This window comes from Grammomys surdaster, unplaced genomic scaffold (assembly GCF_004785775.1).
Source record: "Grammomys surdaster isolate TR1022 unplaced genomic scaffold, NIH_TR_1.0 190, whole genome shotgun sequence".
Taxonomy (NCBI): Eukaryota; Metazoa; Chordata; class Mammalia; order Rodentia; family Muridae; genus Grammomys; species Grammomys surdaster.
Window position 1 is genome coordinate 2320090 of NW_021604635.1, and position 23112 is coordinate 2343201.

Here is a 23112-nt window from a genome sequence, read left to right on the forward strand (position 1 = left end):
GAGTATTTAATGCTTCCTCTCCTCCTAGGAGAGATGCTCACACATCATGTAGCAGAGTATTGAATTACTCAACCTAGATCTACTGCCATTTCTGTGTCAATTACTAGCAAGTTTATGTATTTTCTTTTTATAATCTTTTGATCATATATGCATTTCTATTTTACCTTAATATTACTTACAGACATCAAGCCTACAGCTCAGTAGTGACCCATAAGTGGCCCTGAGGTATATAAAGAGGTATAATGGGATTTCTTTAGATTCAGCAAAAATGACAAAGGGGACCTGCTGAAATGCAGTTGGTACGTTTCCTTGCTCTTCCAAGTACAGTGCTTGGTGCACAGTAATTCTTGAAAATTTGTCCAACAGATTTTAATACATTGTTGATATGAAATCCACACATTGAGAGTGGGTGATAAAGGCTGTTGTCTACCAGTGTGCTAATTTTTATAGGTTTAGCAGTCGTCTGGAATCGAGTCCACAGGTCTCCCTTGCTGACCAGTCCTGCGAGCCGACCACCGTAGTTAAGAGGCCTTTAGGAGCAGCTTCAGGGTCTTACATGGGACTCAGCCTCTGCTGCTGTTCAGTGAGTGACAGACAGCTCATGGGCACGGACTCCAGCTACTACTCAACTTCCATGCGAGGCCCATCCCAGAGTGTGAACAATGAGGAACAGCGAGGCTGGAGAGAGATGTGGACGTCAGCCGTGTTAAGGCTGCATGCTATCAGAATGGGAGTCAGACAGGAAAGTAATGGGGTCAGATGCGCAGGGCAGATAAATGGCTCCGCTGCTATGCAGATGGACAGAAAGGTGACAGCTGGGCTAAGTCTGGAGAACCATACAATGGAAGCAGAGACACAAACCCATCGAGGGGTGACTTCCTTTTCGATGCCTTAGACATGGCTTAAGCTCATTCAATGTATAGAAAGAAAAACTAGTTTTTCTCCTAAATGGGACTACCAGTCATTATTCACTAAGTAATTCAAATCACAAATTCTGTTTTTATTTCATTTCTTAAATTTATTTAAGTGCCATATCCCATGGGCTCTAATACCTTGTTATCACTCACATTCATTTGTTTTCCTCTTCTACTACATGGCAGTCCACTGTTGTTTCTGCCACTGAACCACCTTGTAACCAATACGACACATCCACTTCTGACCCTGGAAACACATTCTCCATCTTCCAGAATGATCTCTGTAACACTAGCAATCATACTACCCTCTTGTACAAAGCATCAGTGGCTTCCCATTGTCCTGGGATAACACCTACATTTCTTAACGTTGCCCACAGTCCCTCTGGGCCCCGGGCCCTGCCTGGGAACAATACAGTGTGGAGCATTACAGGGCACCTCTTCTGTGCTAGGCACTGCACTGTGCTTTGCAGGCATCGTTTCATTTTTTATTCTCTTGGCAGCACTGTGAGGCAAGAACTACTAGCATCATCCCCATTTTGCAGATAAGGAAACTGGGTCGAAAAGCAATATGGAACTTATTTATAGTTGTACAGATAATGAAGTATCTAGGCCAGGCCTGTCTGACTCCAGAGAGCATGCTCTTAAATCCCACACTCCCCCCAAACCGTGAACTTCAACCATCCTAAATACTGTCAAGTCTTAGAACTCAGCTACTCACTCTTGCCTTGAAGCCTTCATACAAACTATTTTCTAGGTCTAGAACTCCATGACAATTTCACTGTAGGATAATTACTCATAAGTAAAGTGTGGTGGTGTATATCGACAATACTAGCACCTAGCAGGCTGAGGCAGGAGAGCCTGTCTCTGAATAAATGAATGAATGAGTGAATGAGTGAAAGAAGGAATATTGAATCTCTTTTTAAAGGTGTTTGCTTCAAGGAACTCTCCCTTTACTTCTTTATGGCCTGTTTCCCTTTGGCAAAACATCCAAATTGTTACCCCTGGTCCCCAGTGCTTGCTATGGTATTCACTATTTATTGCTCAAATACATGCATGAATAAATGCTGTAGGGGAGAAACTCCATAAAATGGAAATTTCATCTTTGCAAATTAATGTGAGACAGCAAGAAGGCGAATACATCGCTTATCCATTGGCTCCTTACTTAGTAGCTTCCAGGTCACAGCCAATACTCTCAATACTTGAGAACTTAAGAGTCCTTCTGGGCAAGAGACTTATCAACACGAGCTTACTGAACAATATAAATCAAGTACCTCTTACAACAATGGCAACAGGAAAGAGTGATAGATGCAGAGCTGAGAAAGAAATGAAGGTCTATAGGAAGGTCTATAGGAAGCCACTACACTTCAGAGCACGGTGTCCTTTTGCAGAACAAACTCAGCTTGAGAAATCCTTTACACAGTCTACTGCCCTTGTGGAAGAGGAGTTCAGCTTGAGATATCCTTTACACAGTCTACTGCCCTTGTGGAAGAGGAGAGGTACATTCACTAGATATGTCGGCACTTTGCATCCCATTTCATCTTACAAAAGCTCTGCGTTCTTATCCTGATTTTATAGACAATCGAACACAAGGAAAGCTAAGGATCCTGCCCAAGGTCATGTAGTACATTAACAAGGAAGCACTTGAACCCAGGTCTGACTCTAGTGCATCTACTTACCACTTATGCTGCACAGCTTTAACAGAGCACTCCCCAGACCTCGACACTTTTATTGTCAATATAACTCTTAACAAGTTATATTACTTAGTTTCCCACACAAATGTAAAAAGCAGCGAGGTGAAAGGCCAAGAAAAGATCAAGGTGAAGTAGAGTAACAGCATGGGGAAGGCAAACCTCCCAGGCCGTGTACTGACATACTCCCCACAACACTGTTGGATGTGCATAGTGATGACTCCACTACTTAAGAAACAATACCACAGTAGGTATACAAAGGTCTGGAGAAATAGTTCCTTATGTCCAAGGGACAGAATGCACATATATTGAAAATTAACTCCTTCCTGTGAAATGAATTATAACAGATTCTAGAGTGTTTGTAACAAGTATTTGAAAACCTTAGCTGTTTAAGATAATTATTTTATGGCTATGATTGCGCCTCTTTTTTAAGCCACTACAGAAAACTGTCATATCTTAATACACGGTCACTGAGCAGTCGTCTTCTTATATATAAACATTTCTCCTGCTCCTCCAAATTTTAACACACCTTCTAATAAGACAGGATAAAGTGACTGTAGGAAAAATGGCAGGAATTATAGTATTTTAAACCTTACTGCACTCACAATTTAAGTTGGTTTGTGTGTGAAAAGAGGAAAGAAACAATTTAAGGGAAAACAGAAAATAACTGAACAGCCAAGTATTTACACCAAATGCCTTACCTGGACCCAACTTTTCTTTCTTTTCCTCCCCACACCCACCCCTCCCAGGGCAGGGTCTTGGCATGTAGCCATGTACTGACCTGGTACTCATTATGTAGCCAGGCTGGTCTTGAACTCCTGGTGGTATTATTCCTCAGCATCCTGGGAGTATGGAGAGTAAGCTACTGAACGCCTAACTTTGGGTCCAACTTTAAACCTGGACAAGTGTTATCTTCTTTATGACTTAGGCTGGTTTTTATTATTGTTTTCTAGTTCTATTTTAAGATGCTTTTAAAAAATTAAAATCCTGCCTTTGTTGTTAAAGAGCCAGAAAAAGTTACCTTGCCAGTTACCCTGAACAAAAAGAAAACATTTCATGCAATTCCTCATTTTTGAGGCTTTCAATGTGAAACTTTCCACAGAGAACACTGTAACAATGTGAAAAGCACACTGGCTACACTTGGCAACAAACAGAAAGAAATACAAAGACTGGACTTGTAATTAACCAGACCTTTCATATATATTAAATTCCACAGGCAATGTCATTTCTCCCGAGAACACCATAAAAACAATTCCTGTTCATCTATTTTTGAAAACCGTTTTTAGTTTAAATTGTTCCATTTGGACCCAATATTCAATGTTTTACAGAACCCTCCAATGCCTTCTGATGTCATATTAACAGCTAACCAGTTAGTTACCCCTTGGGATCAAAAGCAACGTGAATAACTACAAGTCAAATAACATCGTCTAGTTAAGTTAATCTAGAAATGCTCTTACCTCGACGCTCTTGAGAATGAACTGGCTTCTCTCTCTCACATCTTTAAAGGGACATCTCTTAGAGAGCATAAGCAGATGAGCAAGAAGTTTATTCATCCCATCCAAAGAAACAGCATTTGAAAGCCCGTCTGGAGGTCGATAAGGTGTCTCTCTCGCTGAACGAAGGAATTCGGTTTTTCTCAAAACGATCTGCCTAATGTTTTCCAGTGCTGTCTCTCTAGTAGTCGAGTCTCTACTGCACAGTCCCTCCCATCTCACTTCATTCTCTCCTTCAGCCATGACAATCGGGAGCTTTTTCTTTTTCGGTCTTTAGTCAGTTACCTTTCAGTATTCCCCCAAAGCAGTCCGTCTTTTTAAAAAAAACAAAAACGAGAAACGTTTAAGAATAAAGTCAGAGAAACCCAGCCGTCATGAAAGAAGGCGTCTGGATGGCACTGGGAATCACACGTGCTTTTTTAAGTTGATGCTTCAAATCGATCCACAAGGCGGATCTCCCAAGCACCCTCTTCCTACACGAAAGGGCAGACTTCTGACAGAGATTGAAAAGAACTTGGAAAGTTGCAATCTCACAGAGCTAGTTAGCTGGACAGGGAGTCCCGGGGAAGTGTTCTCTGTGTCGCAGGGTCAGCGGATATCCTCACGTTGTGGAGCTGTCAAATCCGTGCTTGGTCCTAACAGGCTGGTAACAGTAGAAGGTTCTCCAGCCATTCGATTTTTATCTGTGCAGCGGCCGGTTCTCGAGCGTTCCCACCCCGCCCTCCTCCGACACCAGTCTCCGCCCCCCTCGGCTCCTCCTAGCGCCTCCGCAGGGCAGCGGGCGGGTGCTGGCCCGGTAGGCGGCAGACCCTGGCCCTTAGCTGCTGGGGCCCGAGGCTCCGGTGCTCCAGGGACCGCAGTGTCCACCAGTCACTGTGTCAGCGGCGACGGAGGGCGGCGTCCCCGACCCTGCGGGTTCCTGTCTCCCCGGGTACGCCGATGCTTCTCTTACGCCTGTGCCCTTGCCCACCTCCGCCAAGCCCGAGGGCACCCCACGACCCAGCAGTCATCGAGCCCCGGGCTGCGCCGCTGAAGCTCAGGGCCCGAGGCACAGAGCCCGCCCCTTCGCCCAGCCCCGTCGGTGGGGCTCGGCCCAGAGGGCGGGAGCAGGGAGGGGAGACGGGGTCCTCACCCCCAGCCCCTCCCCTGTCCCCGCCCGGGACCGCCAGGAGCCGCCCCTGCCCCGAGCCTGCCTCTCCGCCCAGGCACACGAGACCCGCAAAGGCAGCCATTGGAAGCAGCCCCGCCCTCGGGCAGAGTACCTCCGGACCCCGAGTCCAGCGCGCGCCGCCGACTACGGCCGGCTGCTGCGCATGCGCGACGCCGGCCAGCGCGCATGCGCGGTCCGCGGTGCCGTCCGTTCTTAACGTTTGGAGGCGCTGGCTTGAAGAAGGGGAAGGAAAAGTAAGGAGTACAGATGCCAGGAGATGTTTATCGCACACGAAAAAACCGAACAAATAAAGGTGCTCTATAATATTCCTAGTAGAAATGGGGTATAATTGAAGATTAGCCTGAAAAATAGTGAGTGACAGCCAAGCCCCAGATTCAGTAGGCAGGGCGTCTTTGCGTTGGCTTTTGGGAAATGTAGTTGTAATGCTACCGACGCGCTCTGTTTGCGACAGAAACTACAAGTCCCAGATGCCACCGCGGCACTTGTCTTTTGCCCGCGAACCAACGATTCTGGAGGCCGTGGTTAACCGGGAGCGTCCGTCTGGTAAGCGTGGTAGGCTTGACTGTGACCCATTCACTGAAAATGTTTTTCCTCTGAAATTTTGGTGCCGAAGCCATCTGGGATTTCTTTCTTTCAGTTCAGAGTCTTTTCCCAGTGGCTTGCCGGGAGAGAAATAGTGCAGGTGCCCAACACCTTTTGGTGGGTGACTGAGGCAAGGATTTGGGGATCATTGTTTGAAAGGTCGAGGAGCAGCCTTAAGACAGGCAAGCTGGAAAGAGAAAACAAAACACACACAAACCGACGCCGCTGCTTCCGCTGTCCTCTTGCACGTGAACCAGTGCTGAATAGGTCGCTTAGGAATCCCTCAGCGTTGCAACTGGGATGTGTTTTGTGCTCTGTTTGCTTAGTCAAATAGAATCCGAAGGAGATCTCTGAAAGCAAGTCTGTTTTGTGTGAGACTGAAAAGAACTCGCAGTGTCCTTAGCTTTGAAGTCTTACAAGCTTTGAATGATAAGGTCATTTTTCTGAAGGTGTTGTGAAGTTTTTTATACTTGAGAAAACTCAGGCTTGGAAAGTTTTTAATAGACTGGCAATCGGATTAGATTTTAATCCTTTGTTTTACAGAGTAAATGTAGCCATAAAATGTTAATCAGGGGCTAGAGAGATGGTGCAGTAGTTAAGAACACTTGTTCTACACAGTACCTGAGTTCGATTCCCAGCCCCAACTTGGCAGCTCACAGCCATTCATAATTTCAGTTCCAGAGGATCCAATGCCCACTTCTAACCCCAGCGGACGCCAGACATAAACCGCGTGCACAGGCATTCGTGTAAACAATACTCTCATACATAAATCCAAAAACATTATAAAAACTAATGAGGCTTTTAACATGTAGAAGTGTAACAGTAACTTTTATTCACTTGATGTAATTGTGGTCTGGAGGCTTACTGCCTCCCTCTGTTAACCTAGGCCCAATCCTAGAAGTTTTTAGCTGCTGTAGAGGCCTAGAATGTTTTCAGCTTTTGAGACTTACTGCTGGATAAGCTCTCTTTCTGAATTCTTGCTGGCTGGTTCAACTCAGCTGCTCTGGCTCAAACTCCTCTCCACACTGATTCAAACTGTCATCTCTTGCTTCTGACTGAATTGCTCTGCTTGGCCTCCAACTAACTCTTGCCATCTGTTCTAATCTTCTGGCTCCTTCTCTTTCTCTGGCTCAGCCTGTCATTACCTGTGTCTAGCTTGTTCTCTCTTCAACCCGTTTCCCAGTAAACCGCCTCCTTCCTCTCTCCCTCTGTGCTGCTCCCTCTTATGCTGCCTCTCTCTCCTCTCTCTTCTCATGACGGTTGTGCAGATCCTATTCTGTCAAATCTTTCTCTGATTCATCACTTTGCCTCTCAGATATCACTTTCAAACATGGCTGCTTTCTTACAAACTAACTTTACCTTCATTGTTTGGGATTAAAGGTGTGTACTAAGAGTATATCTGTATTCTAACCAGAGTAGCCATGTTTCTGGATTAAAATTCCTCTACAGAAGAGTGGAAAAGACATAACCCCTCATCTTATTAGAAAACGAATATGTAAAATGCAGTTGTAATACTGTGTGAAATTATTGGCTATAGGAACATGTAGCCCAGCCTTAGAAAGTCAGGGAAGTCTTCATCCCAAGGAAAATGAAGGCCAAAGGAATAGCATGAGGCTTCAGCCAACAAGTGCCTGCTGAGTGCCTTTTGTTCAGTAGGACATCATTGACCTTGTATTCTAAGATAGTAAATAATATAGAAACATAGCGAAGAAAACAATGACAGCCAACTGGGGAGGAAGGAAAAGTGCTGGACCGTGGGAACGAGGCTTCCCTCTTCAGTCTAAGGAGGATCGTTGCTGGAGCATCTGTGCTGGGTGACTGTCACCTCAGGACAGCTGTTAGAAGATGAGCTTGCAAGGTGGAGTTGCCCTTATTCAGAGGCCTCCAGTATTGGGAGGATCTTTTAGCCTTAAAGCTGGTGTGGGTGGGGAGTAGGGTACAAAGGGGTGAGTGACACAGACAATGGGCAGGAAGAGTCTGCACTGGGAGGTAGGGTGGTGTGGAGTTCTCTGTGCCTTGTTCTAGGTGGGCTTAATTCTCCAGAGTGTCACAGTTGACCAGGGGCCGTGGGTTTAGTTTGGGAATTTGGGGGCATGGGGTGTTTTGTGTGTTTTGGGGTTTTTTTGGGTAGGCTCCTCCAGTTACCTTTCTTCAAGTTAATTTATGCTTTGCAGCCTTTGATGCAACAGTAGTTAATATTTGTAACAGAACTAAAGAAAGGAAGAATCATTGAAATCAAGGGCTATTGTGAGTTCTAAAGGTCATCCAGCAGCAACTTAATCATCCAGGTGAACTAAGGATTCACGAAGGACACAAGGTGTGGGGAGAGGAGACATGGAAGGACTGGTCCAGAGGCGGGTGTGAAGGCAGGAGTTTGAAGCCAGCCTGAGCAACGTACTGAGACCTTGTTTCACAGGAAATAAGACAGTAAAAAAAAGGAAGCGTGACTTGCTGTCATGGAGAAGTATGTGGTGGTGTATGGGATAGGGAAGCCGTCAGCAGATTGGCCACATGCCTTGGGAGATGGGAGAGAAATGAGGAAGACTTAGTTGTAGAGACAGTTCGAGGTTTCATTGTAATGTTTTGGTAATGGTTGTTGATTTTGCCAAAGGAGGTAGACTCTGTGATGTTCAATGGATTTGAAGTTATCCACAAAGTGATTCTGAAGGAGCAGCCAGTGTAGAGGGGAATCCCTCAGTGTGTCCTACAAGCAAAATGAAGAGAGAGAAGAGGAAGGAATGGCTGTTAAATGCTGGTTTGGGTGTATTGACATAAGGACTAATTGACCACTGTGTGACTTTTAATAGAGGTTACAGAAGCCATTGCAAGGACTTGAGCTCCTGAACCTGACCCACCCGCCGTCCCCCGGGTTAGACCCTCCCCTATCCCACAATCAGAGTGGCTACCCATGATAATGTTCCATATATCCAGACTGTAACTAAGTTGTTATCTGACCTGAGGAATCAGAACAAGAGGGAGTGAATTTCCCTAGCTAGCTATTAGGCGTGACAGTCATGTTCCCTCTGCTTTGAGGCCTGCTTTCTTCAGTCCTTCCAGATGGTAACACAAAGAAATCTGGTGTTAACCAGTTACTTTCTTTTGTTCTGTCTCATCTCTCTGTCCTGACCTCTGGTGGGAGGTAACTTTGAGGAGACCAGTCTACTCTTGTTTTTGCTGTGTTTTTGCCTCCCTGGCTGTGAAACTAACCTCTGTGCGAGCCAATGAACCGCTCAGCTTATTAGATGGAATGAAGTGCTACTCGTTCCAGAGTTGAGAATGAAGCTCATGTAGGCTTCTGTAAATTGCAGCTTTGTTGTTCGAAAGGTCGCTGGCCATCTTGATAAGATCAATTTGGGTGAAGAGTGCAAAAAGGCAGCTAGACTTTTTTTTAACCAAAGGCAATAAGTAGAGACACAGAATCTCTGTCCTTGTTTTCTTTGTCAAGATGAAGACTGCCTCATCTTGTCTGACTCATCTTCCTTTGAAGATCTTAGCTCAAATATTTCTTGCTTTGAGAGGTGCGCCTGATTAGAGAAACAAACAAATGAATGAATGAATGAATGAATGAATGAATAAATGTGCTCTTATTTCAGCATGTATCTTTACTGGTGTATTACAAATGCAGTCTTCAGAGTTTCCATGATGTGAGTAACACCCGGGTGGAGAAGGCTGCGCATCTGAGTGCACCCAATGCCTGGGTCTGCTCAGTCTGGCTAAAGCTCAGTACGTCGCCTGGGGCCCAGTACAGACCACACACGTGTTTGGTGTTCATGCACACACCTTGTTTGTAATCCCAGCACTCTGGAAACTGGTACAGGAGGGTCAGCAGTTCAAGACCAGCTTGAGTTACTAAGCAAGACCTTGTCTGGGAAGCAGGAGGCCAGGTGCATGAGCATGAAAACACTCATGGTATTTTCTACTCACAAAGGCACTGCGTACTGTTGGTGAAGAAAGCTAGGCGGTTGGATGGAAGAAAGTGATGAAAGTATGCTTTTTATGAGGTACTAAGCCATCTGCAGAGCAAACAGTTCTGTGACTCAGGTGGAACCAACGTCATACTAAGAACAAGCACATCCACAGATCTCAGCTGCATGAGCACTTCTTGGGCCATTCTTCTGTCTCTTCCCTTTCCTGACACCTCTCAGATGTGGTTCATGGCAGAACCGACCCTCCTTGTGTATCTAGTGCACTTACGGCTTCTTCCTCATGTTTGTCCTTGTGTACTGCGTCGTTGCTTATTAACCATGCAGCATTAGAGTTCCATTTTGAAATACCAGGCAGCCACTGGCCTGACGCTGCAGCAGCAGACCTACTCAATGTTTAGCTCCAGGAAACAGTTCTTCTGTTTTCCTTTTTAGGCTGATTTTAGTTAAAACAAGTTCCAAGAGTAAAAAGCTTTTTGAAGAGTAAAAAGCTAGTATGAATGTTAGTTGTACATCTTATTGGTGTGCAGTGGTTTCTTCAGTAGGAGCAAAGGCTCGAGGTGATGGCTATTCTTGGTTGTCAACTTGACCACATCTGGAATTAACTAAAACCCAAGCACCTGGGCACACCTCTGAGGGGTTTGTAGTTAACTGGATCTTTTGAGGTTGACGGACACCCTCAATCTGAGCCACACCTTCTTGTGGCAGCCTATATAAAGGATAGGGAAGAAAGACACTTTGCCTTCTGGGTGCTTGTCCTCAATCTCACTGGCATTAGAGCCTGTGGTTTCGAGATTCCGATGACATATACTGAAGACCACCTGAGATATCCAGCCTTGTGAACTGAACAACTATTGGATTCTTGGACTTCTGCTGAGAGACATCGTTTGTTGGACAAACTGAAACACAGCCTGTAAGCTACTCTCATAAATCATGTTTGTGTGTGATAAACATTTTAGAAGTTCTTACTGAAAAGAGGATGCTGAGGCAAAACTTGAGTCAATTAGCATGCTTTGAAATACCTAAGTAAATAGCATATCAATCTTCCTGCTGGTTATTTTTTTCATTCTGTAGGAAATTTGTACAAGAAACCATCATGTTACTTCAGAGCTTGGAGTCATCAGCAGAGATTGGGTATATTATGTGGTCACTTAATACTATTGAGTCCTTTTCTCAGCTTCCATTCCTGTTTAATGGAAGTGTCCTGTTTAGACACATTCATATTGTAGGCTAGTCTGCCTGTAAGAAGATTTTGTATACATACACACATTGGGTTACTATATAGTTGGCTCTTGAATGTCAAGCTATTTGTGTGTGTTTACTTGAGACAGGGCTTGACATATGGCCTAGGTTGGCCTTATTTGAGATCATCCAGCCTCATCCTCCAAGTATACCATAAAGTCTAGCAAAACAACATACTTGGGACTGTTACTAAAGTTTGTATGTCTGTATGATGTTTGTTATGTGTTTCTGTGTGATGTGTTTCTGTATGTTATGTGTTTGGTGCATTTGTGTTTATGTATGTGTGTGTATGTGTTCACTGTGTATATTTGTGTTTATATATATGTGTTTGGGCTTGTGTGGTATGTGTGTTTATGTGTATCTGTGTGTTTATGTAGTGTGTGTATCTATGTTATGTGTTTGGTATGTACATTTCTGTTTATGTACATGTTTATTTGGATGTGTCTGGATGTGGTACCAGGCCTTGAACGCACGACCTTGTGCTTGCTGCCGAGCAGCTCTAGGCCAGTGCATGCTTTGTCTTGTTTTTGTTGTTGTTTTGTGGTTCCAGGGATTGAATCTAGGACCTCAGCATGCTAGCTGAGCACTCTACTACCGAGTAACACCCCAGCCCTCTTTATTTTTTCATTTTGGGACAAGGGTTTACTCATTCAGACTGAGCCTTGAGCTTAGCTAGGTGGCGGCCTGCCTGGGCATGTGAAAAGGCTGCTGTGTGTGTCGGACTACATGTTGTAATCCTGTGGCACCGGCATAGTTTCAGAGCCAACTCCTGTTGTTGCTGTGGTGAGCTGGTGCTGTGACTCTTTGCTTGTGCTGCTCTGTGACGCCACGCATGTCAAGCACACTTGTGGTCCCAGCTACTTGGGAGGCAGGAGTTGGAGGCTCTGTCTCAACAAATACTTTGTCACAACTTATTTACACATGAGCAGTCAGTCTCTCTAGTAAACCCTATTTCACAGTAAAAGGTTACCTAGGAGAGGGAGGGAAAGAATGTGTTACAGGACATTGCATACATGGATGAAATTGTCCAAAATTTAAAATGTAAGAAGTGAGCTTGTGTGTGTAGCCTACTCTCCACTTTGTATAACACACACAGCCCACAGTAAGTGTTACATGAGAATCAGCCCATTTATGCCGTTGAACCTCTGGTCAACAGCTGGTAGTATTTTGTTGGGGGAAGACAAAAGTTACATGACATGGGGTTTGGTGTCCCTTAAAACTGTTTAAGAATTAACTGTGTAGTGATTTCCTCTACACCCCAGTATGTCAAAAGATACATTTTCAACAAATTTAGGGAAATTAGCTAGCATTTATTTGTGATTCACAAAGCAGGTAAAAATACTGCAAAACTGATTGTGAAAAAACTGGATTTTCAATAAAGTGTCAGCAAGGAAACAAAACCTCAGGTGTCACCTTGAAGATGGCAGCAGATGAGACCTCCTTACCGAAGACATACTCTCTCTTGGCAGAAGAGTTGACTCATCTTGAGATTACATTGTAGTTAAAAATAAAGCTTCTGTAAAATGACCAGGTAGAGAACCTTTGTGGACATGTTTTCAGCTCACAGCTGGTTCACACAGCAACCCTATATTTAATTTATAACAAACTCGGAGCTGCTGCTGAGTGTTTGCATTTTTATATTCCTGCCCACAGAGTTTCTGTGGCTCCGCATCCTTGAGGAGACAGTTACCTTAAGTCCGCCAGTCCCTAGTATCACTGTTTACTGTGTGTCTTTGGCAAGCTGTCTGAAGACCCTTTGCTTGCTTTTTAGCTGGCTATGTCTTTTATTGTTTAGAGTTTTGTATACTGGGAGCCTGTTCTTGCAAACGTTTTTACTTTGTCTGCCTCATCTTTCATATTTGTAATGCTTTCCTTTGTAAAATTTCTTTAAATTTTAATGAAATCCAGCTTAACAGTTTTATCTTTCATGCATCATGTTTTTAGTGTTGCATCTAAAATGTTATCTTCATACCTAAAGTCAACTAGATTTTCTGTTATTGTCTGCAAGTTTTAAAGTTCAGTGTTTTACTTGAAGGTCTGCGATCCATCTTGAACTAACTTTTTGAGAGACTATAAATTTATTCTTGGATATATTAAAGTCTCTACTGGATCTGAATTATTATTTGGATCATTAAATAGTAAATCTAAAAACAGAAAGCAAAGGTAAAACCCAGTTTATCAGCCCCTTGGAACTGTATTAAGTGTCATTCTTTAAAACTGTACACTGGCAAAGAGGCGTGAGGTCAGTATTGCGTTTATCTGGAACACCGGGGCCAGGACTCAGGGTTTCTGTCAGGGCACAGTTCTGTCACCTGCTGCTAACTGGAAGGTAGCTTGTGCCTCCAGTCAGTGTTAGTCAGGCACTTCCTTGAGTGCAGATGTACCTTTCCAGTATCTAGCTCTCTGCTGCTATGTGTTTTCCCGCTTTGTTGTGGAGGTTTGTAAAAGTCCACCCATGGCCTCCCCACATTGCCTGGTGTTTTTTAGTAAACAATTTTGCTTCAAAATTCTTCCTTGGTTTGTCATCTTCTGACTTACTGAAAACTCTCTGTCAGTGTCAGCCAGGTTGTGTGTTCATGCATGGATGTGTGTGTCTGTGTATATTGTACAGATGAATCATAAATCAAACTCTCAGATTGTAATTCTTTCGCAGTATCAATTTCAAGAGTTTCAAATGGCTTCTTTCAGGGTGCCGCCATGGATGTTGTTCTCAGTGCTGTCTCTGTTCGTGTTATTTGCTTCCATCACTAGAAATAAATTAATATTTTACAGCCACACACATAGTCACCTACACTCACAATCGTACTGTTTTCTCCGAATTTTTGTGTCTCTTTGGTGTTTCCAGATTCCTCTAGTTTCCTTTGGATGTGTGTCTAAATACCCTGTTTCTGGCATATGTTAATGGATAGAATTTTTGAAAACAATATTGTTAAATCTGTCTTCACTTCGCCTTTCTGGAAAGAAGTATTTACCAACTATAGCATATACAAAGAATTTCTACAGGTTTTATAAATTTGTCTTACTGCTGGCTTTATCTTTTATTGTTTTTCTTATATACAAATGTACCCCTATAGTAATATTTGTTTTTAGAAATTTAACTAATATACCTAAAAAAATGCAGGAGCTGAGAGGTCAAAACCTGTTAGCTCAATGAGGTAATTTTATTTTCTTGACTGCACACAAGCCTGATTCTACATGTAAATTGCTAACCCTTCAGACATCTTTTCCTGTCTGTGTCATACTTCCGACCTAGTCTACCTTTCTCTCTTCTCTGCAGGATGTCTTATCTATATGTACCTTGACTCTCCTAGTGTAGCCTGTCTGGCTGTTGCTATGAGGGGTGGGTTTCCATAGATTGATTGTTCAGGAGGATTCTGTGATTTTCTTCCTGGAACTGGAGTTTAGCACCTGGTCTCCAACAAAATGAAATTTCTTCAAAACCTTAGCTGGCTGGGCTTTACATTACATGTCTGCAACCCCAGCACTCAGGATCCTGAGGCAAGAGCCTCTGGATTTGAACCAAGCCTGGATTATACATCAAGAGCTAGTCTCATAACTGGAGACATAAATAAATAGCAAAAAAACAAAAACAACAACCTTTAAGAGTGCCAGTAATAGCATAAACTCTCTACCCTCCGCAGTGAACAGTGTTAGTGTGTTGGCGCTCTGTATTTTTTGTTATTATCCTAATGAAAAAGGCACAGCACATACAGTGTCTGAGTGTCCTTGGCTTTGCATATGTCATTTTCAAAGAGTTTTACACAGAGTATACTTAACCATTTCCTAACCTGCTTTTCTCTCCACACAGTAAGGGTTCCAGCGTCTGTCTGTGTTGTATTGTGGAGCTGTTGGTTTTTTATTTTAAATGCTGTATACGGTTTCACTATATGAATAGAAAGCAGTTTACATACAAGTTCTGACCAGTCTGCCTCTGTGTATTTTTCACTTATAAGCAGAGCTACAACGGCTGCCCTTATGCAGATCTTCTTGTAAGGATGTATTCTTCTTCTGGAGTTCAGGCATCAATACTAAAAGCTGGGACTGTGGAATCAGAAGGCATATATCATCCCTGTCACGATTTTCAAATTGCTCTGTAGAATTTACACTTCTTACATACACATAATTTCTGACAGATTTTATAAACCTGCATTCCTGCTGGCTGTATCTAGCAGTTCATAGGGATGCCTGTCTCCCTGCGCCTTCCCAGAGCTTAGCACTGGCAGTCTTCTGAGACCTCCTGACACTCTTAACTAGTGAGAAATGCTCCTCTAAATGTGACTGACTTGATATTTGTAAGTATGTTGACCTGAATTCCTAAGCTCCACCAATTCTCCTGCCTCAGCCTACTAAATAGGAACCATTGATTTTGGTTTTAGTTTGCATTTTCCTGGTAAGTTGAGCTGACTCTGTTCTGTTTTTGTCCATAGCCACGTTTTTTCTTTAATCCCTGCTCAGGACTTTTTAATCTATCAGTGATAGTTCTGTTATATGAAAGAATTAATCATTTAAATATGGGTTTATTGGTGCAATTGAACTAGTGATCTTCCTGCTTCAGCTCCTACATACTGGAGTTGTAGCCATGTAGCACAAGGATACTCATTCTAATTTTTTATTTGTAGATTGTCTTATTAAAGAAATATCTTCTTAAAGTCTGTAACACATTCTTTGTTTCCTTCTCAAACAGCTAATCACTTCTTGTTCACATGTGGGTAAGCCTTGTTGGAATGTGTGGTTATTTTTGGCATAGAGAAGATATGCCTAGTTTAACAATATGGATAGCATGTTATCCTGGCATGTGTTCTAGACAGCTAGTTCTTTCCCTACAAAAATGCCTTCTTTTTTACATGAAAACATTCCCATATTTAGGAGTCTGTTTCTAGACTATTCTGTTCTATGGGTTTCAGGACAATACCACCAATCTAATTACCTTTATTTGGCGTTATCCCTACAGTTCCTATAGATTTTTTGTCGAGGTATATTGAATATACTTTTTTTTTGGAGACAGGATTTTGTAATGTAGTCCAGGCTAGACTTTCAACTTATAATATTCTCTCAAGGCTCAGTCTGAGATTACAGGTATATGACATGTCCAGCTAAATAAACATTCTTAAAATGACATTTTCTAAATAAATTGTCTAATTTATCTTAGATTTTTATTAGACAGTCATGTTTCTTGCAATTAAAAATTATGTTGATTACTTTTAAACTCAAGTAAATGTTTTCTATTTCTTTTCCAGAAATTTGCAGTTCAGTATTAAATACTACTGCCACTACTACTGCTATTATTACTGCCACTACCACCACCACCACCACCACCACCACCACCACCACCATACTAATATAGTGGCTCACCTGTAAGTTCTTACAGGTGGCAGCTGTGCCCACCACTATACCACCAATGCCACATCTAAGTTTTAAGTGTCGATCTTTTAGCCTATTTTAAATTAGAACTCAACTTAATTGTAAATTTAAAAAAGTATTAGTGTGTATATATTGTGATCTATGCATTTGCCTATGGATATGTGTGTTCCAAGCATGTCTGAAGTCAAGACGGCTTTTTGAAGAGGCTTTCTTCTTTTGTGGGCTCCAGGATTGACTCCAGTTGCCTGGCTTAGGCAGTAGCATTTTTGCCCTTGAGAAAGTCAAGCTAGACTGACTCTGTAACAGGCTGTAAAATGTCACTTCAGGGGACTAGGCCTAAGTTTCTGTTTCCCAGAACTGAGCAAATCAGTTCCAAGGGAAACCAGCTAATCAGGAGCTGTCTTGCTACCTGGCCTGAGACAAGAATAGTCAGTCAGCAATGGTTCTAGAAAGTCTCAGAACCCAAGCTTATCCTAGAGACACTGGTACCCCTAGAGATAAAGCCAACCAATCAAGATAAAGGTTATCTACTCCTCCCTGGAATTCCTCCGATCAGCTTTAAATTGGGCCTTCGAGCTTACCTCCAGGTCTGTATTTTGATGAATGGTAGACCCCTGCATGCTGGATTTCTATAGAATGAATATCCTTTGCTTTTGCATACTATTTGAGTCTGGGATGTTGTTCTGCGGTGATTAATGGATCTTTATATTTGGGGGCTCATCCGGGATTCACAGGAGAACCCCTCCAACCCCCAATAGTTAAGCGATTTGGGGAGCTTTTGTTTCCCACCGATTGGTAAGTTTGGAGTACTCTGTGTCTGCTTATCTGCTTGTGAGCAATCTGGAAGCCAAGAGAGACAAAGTGGATGTATATTTTGTCACCCAGCCAGGGGCTACCGAGGACACTCCTGATCCCCTACCAGGAGATGTGTGAATATAAACCTTGGGCTGAGCCCAGAGTTTTCTTCTCTGCTGTAACTATTCCTAGGCCTAGGCCTGGAAACTTCTAGCCTCAATATAATCTAATCTTCCAAGTTGATTGATTCAATCCAGCTTCTCTCAGCTTCTGACTGAATTGTTCTGCCTGGGCTGATACTAACTTTCATAATATGTTCTAACCTTCTGGCTTCATCTCATATTCTGGTTCATTTTGTATTCATCTGTGTCTAGCTTGTTCTCTCTGTAACCTGTCTCTGTAAAACTGTCCTGGTAAAACTGTCATATACACACAGCACACACCACACCCTGCTCTTAAGTAGCCTCTCTTCCTCTGTTGTTCTTGTGTGAGTTGGGCATATCCTATCTCTGAATCATCTTTCAAATCTTTCTCTGATTTATCACTTTGCCTCTCAATTAGATGTCACTTTCAAACTTGTTTGCTTCCTTCTACAGACTAACCTTACCTTCATTGTTAGGAATTACGGGCACTTCTGCATTCCATTCAGATCATACTGTAACTGAGGGTGCTTCTGCGTTTCAGCTGGATCATATCTGTGGGTGTGGTACCTTCATTGTTAGGAATTACGGGCACTTCTGCATTTCATTCAGATCATACTGTAACTGAGGGTGCTTCTGTGTTTCAGCTGGATCATATCTGTGGGTGTGGTCCCTTGACAGAGCAGCCATGTTTGTGGGTTAAAATTCCTCTATAGGAATAAAAGCTATAGAGACCTTGGATTAAACTTTAGACTTTCAGTTTCCAATATATTTTTATGCACTTATCCATCACCAGAAATAAAACATAATAAAACAAAAATCCATGACAGAAATTGAACTAGAAAAATGATTAGCCTAATCCTCTATCATAACGTATTATGTGCATCCAGTCCTTCCCTATCCCTTTTCCCTTAGCCTTGCTCTGGTCTCTTCATGCTGTACTGTACCAACTACACACACACAGGCTAAGTTACGAATAGGAGAGAGAACATGTGCTTTTCTCCTTTCTGTGATTGTGACCTCACTTAATATACATTTTTAAGTTCATTTTCCTGACATGGAGTTGTTTTTGCTGTTTTGACTTTTGAGACTGGGTCTTACTATGTGTAGCTCTATCTGTCTGAAACTTATGATGCATACCAGGCTGGTCTCAAAACTCAAAGAAATCCATCTATCTCTGCCTCCTAAGTGCTATGTCTAAAGACATTCACCACCATGTCCAGCTTCCTGCAAATTAACTTTATTTTTCTTTAAAGCTGAATAATGTTAATACACACACTACTATAGGCAAACTGGTTCTTTATTATCCATTATATGTTGATAGACAACTAGGTTGATTTCAGTTCTGTGCTATTGTGTATAAAGCAACAGTAAACAGAGGGGTGTAAGTATCTCCATGGTAGGCATGGAGTTCTGTGGGTATATGCCTGGGAATTGATAGCTGGGTAGTTTTCTCTTTAAAATCTTTAAATTTCTTTAAAAATCTTTAAAATTTCCAAGCTGATATTCACAATTTCTGTATTAATTTGCACCCTCACTCTTAGTGAATAAGGATTCTTTTCTCTCCACATCCTCTTCAACATTTGTAGTTAGATTTGCATCTAGCCATTCTAAGTGAAGTGAAGTTGTGTCTCAAAGTAATTTTGATTTGCGTTTCAATGATGGCTTGGGATGTTGAACTCTTTACAATAGTTTATTGTCCATTTCATTGTTTTAAAACTGCCTTAGTTAATTTACTCATTAGTTGATTGGCAGTTTTATTTCTTTACAAATTCTGGATATTAGCCCTTTGTCTGAAGTGTAGTGGGAGAGAATTGAAAAGTGACACCCTCCAGGCTGTCAGCTCTATGGCGCCAGCCAGGTGTTTTCATCTCGTCAAGCAGAACTGCTCTCGCGGCCACGCCAGCCCTGCACCTACCTTACAGTCGTCCACCCTGCGATAAGCCACGACAACACCCATCTCCCGGTAGAATCAAACTCTTAAAGCTTATAGTTAACCAAACAGATTTATATATCAGCAAATACTCAAATCCCAAAATATCCACACAATTTAGACAAGTTATCCCAATTATCCTAACCTGTAGATTTCACATCTACCTATGTTACTAAAAGCCACAGGAGTCCACGTCCGCTACCATTTTCTGCCGCCTCCGTCTGTCTATCTTCATGCGTGTGTGTGTGTGTGTGTGTGTGTGTGTGTGTGTGTGTGTGTCCCTTAGCTCCGCCTCCCTTTTCCCTGTCCAGTCATAGGCCTCCTGATGCGTTAATATTTAAAATATATTGGGCAGGAAAATTCCTGCTGCAGGTAGAGACTTCTCCCATTCTGTGGGCTGTCTGTTGAACTCTACTGATTATTTCCTTTGTTGTAAAGAAACTTTATTTTAATGGAGGCCCACTTTTGCTACTTGGGAATAGTTTCTGTGCTGTTGGTGTTCTATTTTAAAAGTTCTTACCTACCCCCGTATCTTGAACAGGCTCCCGTGAGGTTTTTCAGTTTCAGTATTTCAGGTTTTACATTACAGTCTTTGATCCACGTTGAACTGATGTTGAACAAAGTGAAAGATAACTTCACTCTTTCGCAGGTAGAAGCCAGCTTTGCCAGCTCCGCTTGTTGCATAGGCTGTCTTCTCCCCTCCTCACTCCTCCCCAAATGGATGTTTTTCCCCTTTTTGTCAAAACTTAAGTGGGCATAGCCTTGCTGTTTTGTTCCCTCTGTTCTACCCCATTGATCTTCCTGTCTGTGTCTATGACAGTGCCAGGCTGTCTTTGTCAAGGCTCTTTGAGGTTGGAGGTTGGGTGCCGTGATACCTCCAGCATTGTTCTTACTCCTTAGAATTGCTTTGAGTATTTTCAGGGTCTTTATGTGGTTTTATATGAGTTCTTGAATTATTTGTGAAATATGACATGAAAACTTTAATAGGTATTACACTAATTCTGTATATTAATTTTCATAGTACAGACATCTTAATATTAGTTTTGGTCATCTAGGAACATGGAATATTTTCCCATTGTCTGATATTCTGTGACTTCCTTTTTCAGAATCTTGAAATTTTCATTGTAGAGGTCTTTCTCTTCTGTGGTTAGATATATTCCTAACGATTTGTTTTGTGGGGAGGAAGTTCTTCTGCTTACATTTTCTCCTTTTTTGGAGAGTACAGTGTTAGTGTAAATGAAATCTGCTGGTTTTTTTATTTTTAATATTGATATTACTATAATTTTCTTTGCATTTTTTGCTGCTTAGTGTTTGTCAGTTTAACACAAATTAGAGTAGCCTGAGAAGAAAGAGCCTCAATTGAGGAACTGCTCCCATCAGACTGGCCTGTTGGTATGCTTGAGCCATTTTCTTGATTAATGATGGATGTGAGAGGACCCAGCCTTCTGTGAGTAGTGCTACCCCTAGGTCCTGGGGCGTATAAGAAATCAGTACGCAGCATCCTTTCATGGCCTGTGCTTCAGTCCCTGCCTCCAGGGTTCTGCCTTGAGTTCTTGCCCTGACTTCCCGCAAGGGTCAACTGTTACATGGACATGTAAGATGATTTCCTCTCCAAGTTAGTTTTGGTCAGCAATAGAAACCTGAGACACTGGTACAGATCTTGCTCTTTTCCCCATTTGTCCCAGCTACTAATTACATTTTTCATGCATATAATAATCAAATTCATCTTTATTAGTCTCCTGAGAACACATACCAAAAATGTAATGATTAACGAGATGTCTTTCTGCTCATAACACTGATTTGATAAGCAAAAGAGCCATTTACATATAACTCCATGATGCCTTAAGTAGGTATAGGTACAGCATTATTTAACAGCATTAGGAAAAAATGTTCTGTTTTAAATGTATTACATTTTCCTTTATTTTGTATGTGTATGTTTATGAGGAGGTACATGGATGCCAAGGAGCATTGTGAAGGTCCAAAGACAACTGTGGGAGTCCTTTCTCTCCCTCCACCATGTGGGTCTCAGGGGTTGAATCCGGTCCTCCAGCTAGGTTTTGTTACTTACTGGGCTATCTCACTGGCCAAGAAAATGTCCATGACTGACGCTTTGCCTGCACCTGTGTGTGTGCATCCCATGGGAGCTGCGTCCTCTGCAAGAGCTGCAAGTGCTCCTAACTGCTGAGCGATCTCTCCAGCCCCCAGAAAATGCTCTTTGATTTATGTTTTTGCAAAGATTTTATTCATTAAATGTAAGGAGTCAGATATTGTAAATCACAGAATTATTTTATAGTCCACAAAATAAGGGAGAAATGCTGCCAAATATAATTTAAAGGTAAATCTGAATTTCAGAGATGTTACCTATGAGATACAGTGTAGTGGTCAGTGTTTGAAACCATTAGACTGGAATATATTTTCCTTTACATATTTTTACTATATTAATTGAATTAAAAATAACAAGGTACCAAGCATGGTGGCAACTACCTTTAATTCCCATACTTAGGAGGCAGAAGTAGATGGATCTCTGTGAGTTCAAGTCTAGCCTGGTCTACATAGTAAGCTCCAGGCCAGTCAGACTACATAATGAAACCCCCATCTCAAAACAAACAAACAAACAGACAAACAAGCCTATTGAACAGCTACTAAGAAGTCCAGTGCATAGTTGATTATCAGAGAAAAATGTATTTCTTGCTTCTAAGGAATTGTAGAGGAGTGTAAGTGTATAACCATTGCTAAAATAATGTTCTACATTGAGTAAGATAAACTATAATATATCCAACAAAATACTGGCAAATTAATGACAGTTGGCTCTGTACAAGTTATAATTAGGAACTTGAGTAACAATCTGTTGTTCATTTCATTCATTGTTACAGGAAATGGAGGAGACATTAGATGGGTAGAGGGAAAGAAATTATGAATATATATGTGTGTGGTTTTCTTAATAGAGAGAATAGAACGTCCTCCAGAGTGTCATTTTAAAAGTGTTTTATGTTTTTCTCAGTTGTGATCTCTGCAGTAGGCCTATTTGTACAAAAAACATAATTGTAGTAGTTTTAATGTTTTCTTTGAAAATTTTACAAATCGAATTGTGTCTTACCGTAAACGTTCCTCTGTTCATGTGCTTACAGAGTGGGACAGTGGTAAGCTTCAGCTGGCGTATGTGTGCTATGATCAGCTGCAGTAGTTGATCCACCTGCCACCACTTAGGGGATGCAAACTTACCGAATTTTGCATTCAATAAATATAATATTTTAAGGAGATAAATTAATATAAAATATAACATTTTGAGGAAAAATATTGGTGATTTTTTTTAGATTAATTTATCTTAGGCATATGAATGCTTTGCCTGAATGTATGTATGTATGTGTACCACATGTATTCCTGGTGTCGTCAGCAGTTAGAAGAGAGCAAGTTATAGACGGTTGTCAGCTACCATACTGTGTGCAGGAAATCCAACACAAGTACTCTGCTAGAGCAACAAGTACTAGTAATAAACTATGGACCCATCTCTTTAACCTCCTTGGTAATTTTTTTTTCAATCTAAAGTCATAGAGATTATGGGGTTCTTTCTGACTTATAGAATTTAGTTGTCTTAATCACTGTTTTACCATGACCAAGGCCACTTGTCATGAGAGACATGTAATTGGGATCATGCTTACAGTTGTGAAGTTTAGTCCATTTATGTCATCGTAGGGAGCATTGTTACCTGATGGTGCTGCGAGCCCACCTCCAGTGGCACACTTCCTCCAACAAGGCCACGCCTCCCAATCCTTCTAATCCTTTAAATAGTTCCACTCCCTGGTGCCTCAAGCATGCATAAGTATGAGCCTGTGGGAGCCATTCTTATTCGAACTACCACATCAGTGAACT

The 23112-nt window shown here is 42.0% G+C and overlaps 2 protein-coding genes across 2 annotated transcripts in view; one reads left to right on the forward strand and one right to left on the reverse strand.

Annotated features, from left to right (window-relative positions):
• Sesn1 (sestrin 1) overlaps positions 1-4824 on the reverse strand; it is a 96124-nt gene extending 91300 nt beyond the window's left edge. The window contains exon 1 of the mRNA XM_028769037.1: positions 4060-4824. Within this exon, the coding sequence (XP_028624870.1) occupies positions 4060-4338 (279 nt within the window). The 5' untranslated portion in view covers positions 4339-4824. The remainder of the gene's footprint in view (positions 1-4059) is intronic.
• Positions 4825-5733: 909 nt separating this feature from the next.
• The window catches only part of Cep57l1 (centrosomal protein 57 like 1), a 62776-nt gene continuing 45397 nt past the window's right edge, over positions 5734-23112 (forward strand). The window contains 2 exon segments of the mRNA XM_028769008.1: positions 5734-5754; positions 5756-5809. Coding sequence (XP_028624841.1) covers positions 5734-5754; positions 5756-5809 — 75 coding nt within the window.